The sequence below is a fragment of the Mchenga conophoros genome, linkage group LG6 (genome assembly GCF_057382185.1).
Source record: "Mchenga conophoros isolate Kocher_MC1m ecotype Shallow Benthic linkage group LG6, M_conophoros_male_GT1.1, whole genome shotgun sequence".
Classification (NCBI taxonomy): Eukaryota; Metazoa; Chordata; class Actinopteri; order Cichliformes; family Cichlidae; genus Mchenga; species Mchenga conophoros.
In genome coordinates this window covers 40232394-40244747 of record NC_140531.1, presented here as the reverse complement: position 1 = coordinate 40244747, position 12354 = coordinate 40232394, and the positions used below count along the sequence as shown (strand labels likewise).

Genomic DNA, 12354 nt, shown 5'->3' with positions numbered 1-12354 from the left:
ATTGGAAAATGCTTAGCTCAGTCTCTAATAAAACCTCTGTAGCTTTGCTCTGCTTCACGTCAGCAGCATCTTCATATGTTGATTCATGGTTTTCTTGAGTTCTCGATCTACTGTAACACATTTTTAAGCGAGTGTAGCAAAACCACGACAGACCCGATGACCACACGTTCATGCTTTTGAGGATTTCACACATTTTATTCTTCTGGTTGCTGTTCACACGCTGGGCTGCAGCCCACCACATACACCACAACAACAACATCAACTCAGGACCCAGTTCAGTGTTTTATCCTGGCAAGGCATGATTGCGGATGCTGTTTAGTTGCGTCCGCCTCCCCTGCAGCGGCACCGCAGACCACGCCCCACAATAGGGGGTTATATGATATAAAGCTGGTCACACAAATCTTAAGGCTAGACCATGCAATTTCACAGCCTCACACTTCCGGCCTACCTGGCCCACGTAGACCGTGAAGGCCAGGTCCTCAGGAGGATGCACCCTATGAATTTGGACACCCCCTACATCTAAGTGTCTCAAATGTCACTCAGCAGTGAGCTGCTAACTAGGAAATAATCCAGACAAGAGTAGAAGTGATGGACGTGAGAAGAAAGTCCCTACGGTTGGCCTGAAGGGAACGCCATGCGTTGCCAAGTCCGTAATCGCTCATGTACTGATTAATTACATTTGTGGACTGTCAGTTGCACTGAGTTCCTCCTGTATTGAGCATGTCCATTTCTTCATTTAGTTCACGGCTGAGGTCGCCCCCAAGAACAAGTGAGCAACCTGAGCAGGGTGTTCAGAGAGTGCACCACAAAAAAAAAACGTGGAAGAATGAGGGGTCATCAACATTTGAGCTGACAATACATAACGTTTTGTTACATATAAATCATTTAATTATTAGAAATCTATCCCCTGGATCTATAACTTGAACACTTTTATGAATTAAAATTGCCACTCCTCTTTGCTTAGAGTTATAGCAGGCTGAGAACACATTAGGAAACTTGCTTATCTATAGCTGTGACAGGTCTTAAATATCTTTAACCTTTTAACCTAGCACACTTTAGTGTACCCATGGTTGTGTGTGTGTGTAGCTGATGTTGCACGCTGTGTGTGACGCTTAAACGAAGGAGAAAAATCACACATCCATCATATGCAAGAAGGTGTGGTTCCATAAGAGCGCGATACATAGACCCGAGTGGTGCTTGGTGTTGTCTGATTGTATGTGTGCACATTAAATTATATGCGCCGTGAGGCTGTAGAGGATGTGCTGAAGCTGTGTGTGTGTGTGTGTGTGTGTGTGTGTGTGTGTGTGTGTGTGTGTGTGTGTGTGTGAGATCATGCGGTGCAGACGTGTAAAGTTCAAGGGTGCAGAAGCAGACACAAGAAAGAAAAGCTAATCCAGAAGATGTTGGGGGTGAGAGGGAGTTAAAAAGTAATGTAAGTATTTTTGACAATGCACAATTACAACTTGCTATCTGCAGCACTTTTACACGACCATAATACATCTGTGTGCGTGCTTAAGGCAGTGGTTCCCAACTGGTGTGCTTTGCGACAACTGTACAATATATTTTTGCACTGTACAACTACAGAAAAAAATATTAATGACTATATTATTTTTTTTAGGCAATTTAGGCTCATGCACACTTGGTAACTAGCAAGCTAAAAAAAAAAGGCTCGTGAAATCCAATAATTTCTTCTAAATGAAAACTCAAAGCTCACTTAAAGAGATGAGGAAAGTTTAATGATGGTGGAGTGCTAACACATTTGGAAAAATGATTTCAAATATGATGAGTGGTCTGCAGATGGGCTGCCTATAGTGCTTTTCTGTGATAACACAATCTGAAGAAGCACTGATGACATATCAGACGCTATACAGATGATTTGGTGTAGAAACGAGTACAGATGTGCCCTGAAATCTTGGCTCCTGGTTTGGTGCATCTATCCATCGACCTGTTTATGTGAAAGAAGTTAAAATTGCGTTAATAAATAATATGTGCACTATAACTGTAAGAAAAACTGCTGCATGAAGGTATAATACAAAAATCTCTTTGGGATCTGATGCTTGACGAGTGTGTTCACCTCACAGAATGAAGATTTATTATACAGCTTTATAGAAAACTGTGATGGAGAGCAGTTTGTTCAGTGATGCCTGACTCCCATGGAGTCTCCAGTGATGCTTCCAGCCTCACTGATTAGTTTGTTGATCCTGCTGGTGTTTCTGGCACTATCGTTACCACAGACTAGTAGAAGATCTCCAACATCTCGCTGCACACCTTAAAGGATCTGAGCTTCCTTACAAGTGGAGTCTGCTCATACCCTTTTTGTACACAGCGTCACTGTTGCTCCTCCAGCGTGTCCGCTGCTTCGACCTGATGCTGATGGGCGTAGTCGCAGTGTTTTTCATCCAGAAGTCAACCAGCATCTTTTTTGTCTTGCTGACATTCAGAAGGAGGTGATTTCTTCTGGGCCGCTCCAAAATGTTCCTGCACTCTGACTCCTGCCCACCCTTATTACACCTAACCACTGCAGTATCATCATTCCTTATTAAAGGACGTGCTCTGTGTATTAATGGGTTAATCTGCCTTTAAGTTGTCTGTAAAGAGTGTTATAAAAATGCTGATTCATTTCTTGATCTTCGTGTTCCCAAAACTCGTTGAGCATTATTTATATATTTACCTCCACATCATTCTGGATTTGATAGCTTGTTATAAATCCTTTGCAGCACGGTGCTTTTGACTGTCTTAAAAGCACAGCTTTACTCACTGTAAAGGCTCAAATGACTAAGAGAGCTTTCAGTTTTTGCAGTAGGTAAATCTACCGAGGAATGATTATTAACGCCTGTGTGTGGTTTCTGGATCGCTCAGTGTCTCTCACCTTGTCCCCTTTCACTGATGTGTGACAGTTGGCTGTTTGGCATTCTGCCGCTTCTGTCCAGGTGTACTAAGACTCATCCCCCTTCATATAGCTTGGCGTGGATGACGTTGCAGGATGGGAGTTACGGTCAAAAACACCCACAAGTCTCCAAAGCCCCAACGAGCTGCTCAGTGCTCGTACAGTCTCATGCAGGGGGTGGGAGGTGTTGTCCATGATGGATGTTAGCTTAGACAACATCCTCTCCTCCCCAACCTGCTCGACTTTCCTTGGATTAGTGAACTTATTTCATTTCTAACAGAAAATCATGTGTTTTTGTTTTTTTAGCTAACATATAATCGGCGCAGGCAGACTCTTTGTACTTTACCTGCTGACCTGCTGCCAGGCCAAACACATCAAACCTGTGGCTCAGGCTTAGCTGCCCCACTCCCATCTCCTTATACCCCTGACACTGAACCGGCCCTGATATCTAAAGAAACAGGTGAGATATTTCACATCAAGAAGTTTTTTCACCTGCAGGAGGCCTCTTGGGAAATAATATTTGCATTCTACACACTCTTTAAATAGAACGTTTTTGGAGAAGTGTGTGTTACTCTGCGTTTATTTTCCACATTGTCTTATGACTGTTGCAGGTGCTGAGAGCTTTCAGGAAGCTGAAACCAATTAAAACCTATTTGAGTTCCACCAGTTCTCAGGACAGAGACGTATTTTAGTTCACTATATTTTGTTTGAAAATTCATAATCGAAGGATTATTTAAGTTTTATGTTAAAGCAGTAAAAATTTATTTTACCCAATTTTATAGATGAGTATTGAAATTCACTTCCATCCCAAAAAACTTACATATATTTTATATGTATTTGGTTTAAGCCACCAATCACTGAAAAAGTAAAATTTAAAATTTAATTTATCAATTATCATAAAAAAAATATGAAAATGTAAAATATGACTTGCATATATCTCATCAATCTTCCCTGAAATAAAAATGTGTTATATGTTGCCGTGGTTTCCTTTGTTAAAGTGGTGGGGCCCAAAGTGATATGTTTTTTCCATGGGGCCCCAGATCCCCAGTGGCACCCCTGGTGGCGTCACGCACTAAACCAGGGGTGGGCAACTCCAGGTTTTAGATGTGTCCTTGAACCAACACAGCTGATTTAAATGGTTAAATTAGCTCCTCAACAAAGTTCTCCAGAGGCCTGGTAACGAACTAATCATGTGATTCAGGTGTGTTGACCCAAGGTGAGATCTAAAACCTGCAGGACACCGGCCCTCGAGGCCTGGAGTTGCCCACCCCTGGGTTAGAGCCACCTACCTCACTAACAGATGAAAATCTGTGTAAACCACAAACCCTTGTAATCACACTCAGTGTCGTGGATTTCGATTTCTTCGTCTCGTTACGGATTCTTTAATTCCAATTTATACTTCATGGTTATTCCGCTGATGAGTTTCGGTTATGTGATGTTTTGATTCATGTCTTGGTTTTTATTATTAGTTATAGTAGTTTTAGTTCCCTCAGTAATTGCCACTATGTTCCTCCTTTGTCTCGTCTCGTCAGTGCCTTCTCCTCTCTCTCTGTTACCACGTCTGGTGTGGGTCTTTTTGTTACTTCCCCGTTTTATTTTGAAGGTTAGTCTTCTGTTTTGTCTTGCTCTATTTTGACTTTGTTTTTCCTTCCTTTGTGGTTGTGAGTGCTGTCCTAAATGTCAGTGTTGTCTCTCTTTCCTTTCAGCTGTGCATCTTTTTAATCAACCCTCTGTACATGAATAGCCCCGTGTTACTCTTTGTCGACTCATCTGTTTTGTCTTTCTTTTGTTTCTTTTGTTTTTATTTTCTATCCTCAACTGAACTTTGAGTAAACGAGTGATGAATTGTATCCTTTCCAAATTTGGCAAGAATCCTTCCCTTATCTATTTTTGCATTCTAACTGTGACACTTAATACTTTGTATTTGTAATTAAAGCAGTAAATCATTGCAGCTGCAGCAATTGTGGCTGTGTCGAAGGGATGTGGTTAGTTAATGGATTCTCGCCACCTTCTGCACAACTTACTAGACTTTTAGTCCAAAATCAGTTGCTGCTCTAGTGCTACAGGGACAGATACGGCACATCTCACACCTCAGTACCTTCAGTCAGATTGGATTTAAGCTTCTTGTTTTGGCATATTTAAATTTATTGATCTCATCACTTTTGTGTGTTTGTTTTAATTTGATTGGCTTATGTAACATATTCATTTCTCAACTCTTGTGATAAAGTATTTCTTGTTTTGACTTGTCTTTTTATCTGCCCTGCATAAGAAATAGTCAAACTAATCTCCAACTTAATATTTTTATTATTTTACAACTGTAGATACTAGAGTAACTTTACATGATTCAAAATTCAGAATAATCTTTATTTATTCTATGCATTATGTGTTTATCCTAGACCTTCATACGCTATCTGAATCATGCTTTGACATCATCTTTTTTCTGATTGGCTGCCCCTTGCAAACTGATATCGGAGAGCAGGTGAGTGCCAAGATTGAGACGTCTGAAGCCTGAGCTTTTAGCTCGCAGGGATTACCATGATTAATGTGAGCTTCCAGTGTTGGAACACTATATACAGGACAAAAAAGAACAACAGATCCTGTGCAGCTAGCATATGAAGTATGACAAAGTGCACATTTTTAATTGTAATTTCTCTGAATATGCCATTGCTATTTTTGATGTAATAAGTGCACCTGAAATCTTGTTTTAATATATTTAATCTTGTTTTGATAATCTGGGCTATTTACAAATGGCAGAGAAAAGTACAAATAAAAGGTACACAGCTGGCTTTAGTTTGATTTGATATACCCTGCTTTGAATAACAAGCACAAACAGACAGAAATAATATACATTGTAGCAAATGCAAAAATGATCATGAAAGTTGTTTAACAGATACAGACAGAAATAAACTCAGGTGATAAAAAGAAAAAGAATCTATGTAGATCAAACTTCTGTGTATATCAAACCTATTTTTAACTAAAAATGCACTTTTCTGTTTTTTGTAACACTGTGTGGTAAGGTGTTTAATACTGTTGACATTTTTCTTTAAGATCACAAACATCTTGAAATATTCTACCTTAGAACAAATATACAAAAACAAGGAGAGCAGAAAAACATCTGGAAATCCATTTGTGTCATTCAGACTTTCTTTTTTTTCAAGCAGCGACATAAAATTAAGATTGAGCCAAATTTAGTTCAGCTTATTTGTGCAGTCCTCCACAAAAGTCCCAGTTAAGCTATCTACATATAAAAACATATGCTTTGATATTGTCCATAGCTCTTTGTAAGCAGGTGTGTAACACTAGGCTGAAGGTGCTGACTCCTCCACACGGACGCTGTTTTAAGGAGAAAATGTGGTGGTGGTCTCAGTTTCAGTGGGCACTGAGCTCCGCCTCCTCCCACAGGTATACCTAAAGAACCTCTCCTGGCTCATGCAGCCAAACTCTTTCAGTAGTTTCAGGAGGTCATAACGAAACTTTGTACCGATAAAGGCATAAACAAAGGGGTTCAGGCAGCACCTCAGGAAGGCCAAACTCTGGGTCGTGTCAGTGGCATAGAGGAGGTTGATTTCGTATTTGCAGTCCATCGGTACTCCGCGTGCTGTAAGAACTGTGTTCCAAAACAGGACCACGTTATAAGGCGTCTGGAAGACCAAGAAGACAGCGACCACAGCGAGAATCACCTTGATGGCCTTATTCCGTTCAAAGCTACGAGCATAGTAAAGGGTCCTGAGGATGCTGCTGTAGCAGAAGGTCATAAACAAGAAAGGAAGGACAAAACCCAAAGCAATCTGAGTTGCCTGGACGGTGATGCGAAGTGGGTCATAGTTGCTGGAGAAAGGGGTGCAGGTGTTGTTATTGATGGTGGTGTACACCATTTCTGGCACAGAGAAGATCAGGGCCAACACCCAGACCAAAGCTGATGACAACTTGCTGATAATCACTGCCTGGGAGCGGTGGCGGTGAGCAGAGATTGCTTTGGAGATGGCAAAGTAGCGGTCGACACTGATGAGGGACAGAAGCAACATGCTGCTGTAGAAGCTGACCTTATAAATGGTGTACATGGCTTTGCACAGCCCTAGACCCAGCACCCATTCTACCATGGAGTTGGCTGCCCAAAAGGGGAGGGACAGGGCTAAGAGCAGGTCTGCAAAGGACAAGTTGAGCAGGTACACATCGGTCATGGTCTTGAGTCGCTTGAAGTAGATATAAGTGAGGATGATGAGCATGTTTCCTGCCAGCCCCAGGAAGCAGATGATGGAGAAAAAGATGGGCATAAACACGAAGCGGAACTGCCGATTGGAGTGCTTCTTACAGAGTTCAGGAATCTCACTATAATCCCAGCTGGAAAAGCTGTAATCTGTGAATGTAGTGGTTGTGTAATTTCCATCGTCGGACAAGCAAGGCTGCAAAAACAGAGCAAAAAACACATGAAAAAAGTAAAATAACAGAGCAGATCAGACAAAACTACACCTGCCACCTGCCTTTGGTACATTGTACTTTTACACCACCACTTCCTGGGGGGAGGGGGAGCACTTGGTACCACAGGGGAAGACTGCGGTTCGGTAAATACTATTTATCCCAAACATATTTACAGCTGGAAGAAGAGCTTCAGTGAGGTGTTTCTCTTACCTTAGAGGTCATTAACCATACCAGCACAGTCGGCAGAAAGTTCTGGAGAGCTGAAAAACAAATGTAGATTATTTATTTATTTATTTTAGAAATAGGATCTGTGGAGACAAGCTTAGTGTTCATATAAACGATGACTTTTCAAGATGCTCAAACGTTAGTTTTGGACTTCCTCAGCTTCTGTGCGAGGGAGGTTTAGTAGAAAACCCATATACATGTATTTCTATGCAGATAATACCCAACTTCCAAATCAATTGGTCCTCAAGCCATAGAGGGCTGAATGACCTTTAAATTTCTACTTCAAAATTCAAAGAAGGGTGTTATTAGTTTTTAATATTGTATTGGGCCTGGACACCTCAAGAATGGTCTACTTATTCTGGATTGTATTATTTTTGTCCGTCTGTAAGGAAATATGTTCGTTAACAATTTCACTATGTGCATGTGTGTGTGTATTTCTGCACATGACTAACAGTTTGCATTGGAGTTACACAAATCCAGCAGATGCGTGCGTGGTACAGATCACATCTTTTGAACTAATCAAGCTATCAAACCCAAAATAAGTTAGTTAATTGGTGGTATTAGGGTGATTTCCTTTATAACACGCATGAAATTCGTGTTTATTTGTCAGCTTTTAACCCAGAGTGAAATTTGATATTTGGCTTTATTGTCAAGTATTATTAGTATAGTACTGGTTAACATTTGAAAGCTCGGGAAGAAACACAAATCCTTTGTCACATTTTTGTCACAGCAGATCCATCCGCTGTGGTGACCAACTGTAAATAAGAGAACAGCTGGTTCTTTGTTTTTCTTCTTCTATTATTGTTACATTGTCTACATGTGTGGGATTTTATGCTTGTAAAAGACTTGACAATAACTGTTTTCACTGTTTGACTGCAACGACTCTTTATTACTGCCAAACAATCATAGACTGTTTGAGAAGTTTTCCCCCTTCTGGCCTACATCTTTTATCTTTTCTAATCTGTTTTCGGGGCTTTTGATCATGTGGCCATCGGGGAAAACTCCGTTCCTTCTTTTTTTTTTCTTATGAAAGTTATTTGTGGTACTCACAAATCTGATTAGTGAAACTGTTAAGATAAATGAGACTTTTAATAGATTGTGACATTACTGATATGTTGATAATATTTAAAACTAAAGACAAGTGTTACCAACCGCAATAAAATCTGCTTCTATTTCCTAATTGTTGATGTAAGTTCTTTTAAATGCTACTAGTGTATTTTTAGTAATTTGGGCTTCTTCAAAAATGATACTTTGAGCTGCTCCTTTATTTCCCAAGGGGCTGTCGCAGCGGATGAATCTACACTCGACTTTGCCCAGATTATTACACCAAATGCAACCTTGTGATTTATCTAACCTTGCGACAGACATATACTAGAACAAACCATGCAAGGCAATTATTATTATTTTATTTTACCACCAGTAAGCAGGTAGTTGTAAAGTTGCTGAATCAAAGTCTCTAGTATTTAAAAAAGCAGCTTTAACACACTAAAAAAATGCAAGTCCATGTTAAGTGTTCAATAGTAGATGAAACTGCCACAGCAGCTATCATTAGTTTTAAAATATAAAACGTGAGATTTAAGAAACACAATCTTTTTGGTATTTTTTGTTTTTTGTCTGCATTTATTCATTCATTCATCACAGCGCACACAAACGTCCTTTAACTATGTTTCTAAGCTCTACTCACCTCTGAGAGGAGTCATGTTGGCTGACGGTAGTTCACTGTAGGTGAAGCCGCTGCACACGCAGATCTGTCTATTTGATGGTGCTTTCCCTTCATTCTCACTGACAGGTCTCTGAATTTTTTTTCCTGATACCACATCACGTGGTAACCACCACATGTGAAGTGAAACCACATGTCACAAAAGTTAACTTCAGTTAATGGCGCAGTGATATCATATGAAATATAGATGGAGTTCAAGCTACGATGGTGTGTGCCAGTTGGTGTTCTTTGTTTCTCTCTCCCTAACTCTCTCTCACACACACTCACACACACCCCTACCTGCCTACTACAACTCTTTATTATTATTATAAAGAGATTATAACCTCTTCAAAATCGTCACTCTACCATGTAACACTACACATGATCTATAGAATAAAAAGAAAGCACAGGTTTGGTGGTTTTGATCACGTTGAATTATTTGTTAACACTACTAGCAAACATTGACATTTCTTTGCACAGCCCTTTGCTCCTTGTATCTAACTGAGAAGTCGTAGGTGTTGATGCGTAAAGCACTGTGAAAATTTCAAATGTTAGTTCAGAGGAACTTGAGTGATTCTGTGCCTAAGGGGTGGCTGAAGTTCAAAGCTACACATTGCAGTCGGCAGATACTAATCTGAGAGCTAACACGTATTGACCTGATAATAATCAGCATTTGCTTAGAGCTGAATGAAACAGATGAATTCTCTGAATGTTTTGTGTTCATACTGAAAGATAGTTTTGCTTTCATTGACATTTGCTGCTGTTACTGTGACATTCAGGGCTAATGCTGGACATGAGGTGAAACCCTACAGAGCTGCTTTTTTTTAACTCAAGATCTGCACTAGCTTTCTGCACACCTGTCTCTCTGCGGTATTGTGGTTTGTTGCTTTCACTTGAGGCAGTACTAACCACAGTACAAACGTGGCATGTTACAATGCACCGTATCATCTTTCACGTTGAAACCATCAGATCTGTCAATCGGATGGTGATTAGTTTCCAATCTTATGAGGCTGAAACCTTACAAATCATTGCACAAAGATTTAAATCTCCTGCCAGATCTGTGGCATTACTCGAAGCACCTACTGTGTCAGGATCGGAGATGAACAGGATGATGGGTACTGCTGCTATGAAAAACAGGAAGAGGAAATCAGAACAATTCCTTCACATGTTACCCACTTCCCTTACCTGTACTGTGCAAAGGAGAAAATGCTATATGCAAGTGCAGTGAGCCATGGCGAAGCTCTTATTTCTGCACCATGAATGTTTTACAGTACTGTCATCAAACAGTACAGCTTTTAAGTAAGGCATTTAAAAGCAGCGTGCAGATGAATTCAAAAATATCTGGTGTGTTTGTTTAAAAAAGCTAAACAAAAACATCAAAATACTTAATCAGAAACAAACACACACACCTTCATACAGGTAATTAATGCACAAGAAGTGGCTGCACATGATGAAAGACAAGAATTGACTTTGTTTATATATGGAGAATTCGGCTGTTAAATAATGTTATAAAGATTTTATTGCATGTTTTTTGGTATCTGTGGAGCTGAATCAGTCTGTCACAACAAGCTGCCACTTTCTCTCTACTCAATCTGCTCTACTTGTGATTGACAAATCATTAGCCATTATCTAATGAGCATATCCTTTCTGACTCTAATTACAAATGGAAATGACAGAATTACCTTTTTAATAATACACAAAACTAAAGTTCTTAAACAGAAGTTCCCTTTTTCTATAAATTTCTGTATAACCTGATGTCCTTTTTTTTTTTTTTTTTTTTTTGCCACCACAGTCCCAGCAGCCCCTCCCCCTTCTGGTCGTCAGAAAGAATGCAGGTTTAAGCCACTTAAATCAGTCAACCAATCGTTTATACTGGAGAGACTAAGTACAGGAGAAAGGATTACTGTTAACTTTGAAGAGATAGCAGAGTATAAAAGAAAATAAAAAATATGGAGCTGAAAATTAGCAGAGAAGGCTTTAAATTGGGCTGTTTTAGTAGCTCAATACAGCTGAAGCCCAAATATACAGGGTGGGCCATTTATATGGATACACCGTAATAACATGGGAATGGTTGGTGATGTTAAAGTCCTGTTTGTGGCACATTAGTATCTGTGAGGGGGCAAACTCCTCAAGATGGGTGGTGACCATGGTGGCCATTTAGAAGTCGGCCATCTTGGATAAAACTTTTGTTTTTTCAATAGGAAGAGGGCCATGTGACACATCAAACTTATTGGTAATGTCACAAGAAAAACAATGGTGTGCTTGGTTTCAACGTAACTTTGTTCTTTCATGAGTTATTTACAAGTTTCTGACCACTTATAAAATGTGTTCAATGTGCTGCCCGTTGTGTTGGATTGTCAATGCAACCCTCACTGAAGCATAATAACAAATCCCAGCAGCAGCCAGTGATATCCTCAGCCTTCCAGCACAGCGGTCTTTTTTGCGCCACGGACCGGCCTTTAAGGTGTCGCGGATAAATACAACAAAATAAAATGATACGACCGAGACAAAAACTGTGGTATTTTGTAAATATAATAATAAACGTGAATTCACTGTGTAATTGTGTAACTTTATTAGCAGCGTGCTCCTGAAACAACCAACAACATTGAGAGTAACATCCTCCTCTCTGGTCGCTATGGTAACGCGTAAATATTTCTTTCAAAATAAGAACCAACTACAACACGGGTAAAGACCGTGTTAACGATAAAAACCCTGAAAACCATGAATTTCACACCCGAGCCTCAATTCTCATGGCCCGGCACCAAACCACTCACGGACTGGTTGGGGACCGCTGTTCTAGCAAATATACCTACGGTATTAATTTCAAAATCCTGTGTTGCTTTCCCAAAAAGTTGATTCAACATCAAGACCTTTGTTGCTTTGTTCTCAAGTCATTGCATTAACAAGATTTTCAGAAAACTTGAACTCTGACCTTTAGGCCACGGTCATTGAGATTCAAAATTGTCTGAGATTTTTAGCAGATACCCCCATGGTATCTAAAGTCCTACTATGCTTCGTTCTGGAGTTATCCCTGACAACCTCGGGTGTGGATGCGCCTGCCCGGCAGGGAGACGACAAAGCCTCAACAACCTTTTGTGGCCGAGGGGTAAAAATGAAGCGAGCG

At 40.1% G+C, this 12354-nt stretch overlaps 1 protein-coding gene across 1 annotated transcript; it reads right to left on the bottom strand.

Annotated features, from left to right (window-relative positions):
* Positions 1 to 5656: 5656 nt before the first annotated feature.
* ccr7 (chemokine (C-C motif) receptor 7) lies at positions 5657 to 9343 on the bottom strand. Its single transcript, XM_085278064.1, has 3 exons — positions 9216 to 9343; positions 7517 to 7566; positions 5657 to 7290 (listed from the first exon to the last, which is right to left on the bottom strand). Exons 1-3 carry the CDS (start codon positions 9229 to 9231, stop codon positions 6226 to 6228), a joined length of 1131 nt encoding a protein of 376 aa, XP_085134190.1. The 5' UTR covers positions 9232 to 9343; the 3' UTR covers positions 5657 to 6225.
* Between the last annotated feature and the right edge of the window lie 3011 nt (positions 9344 to 12354).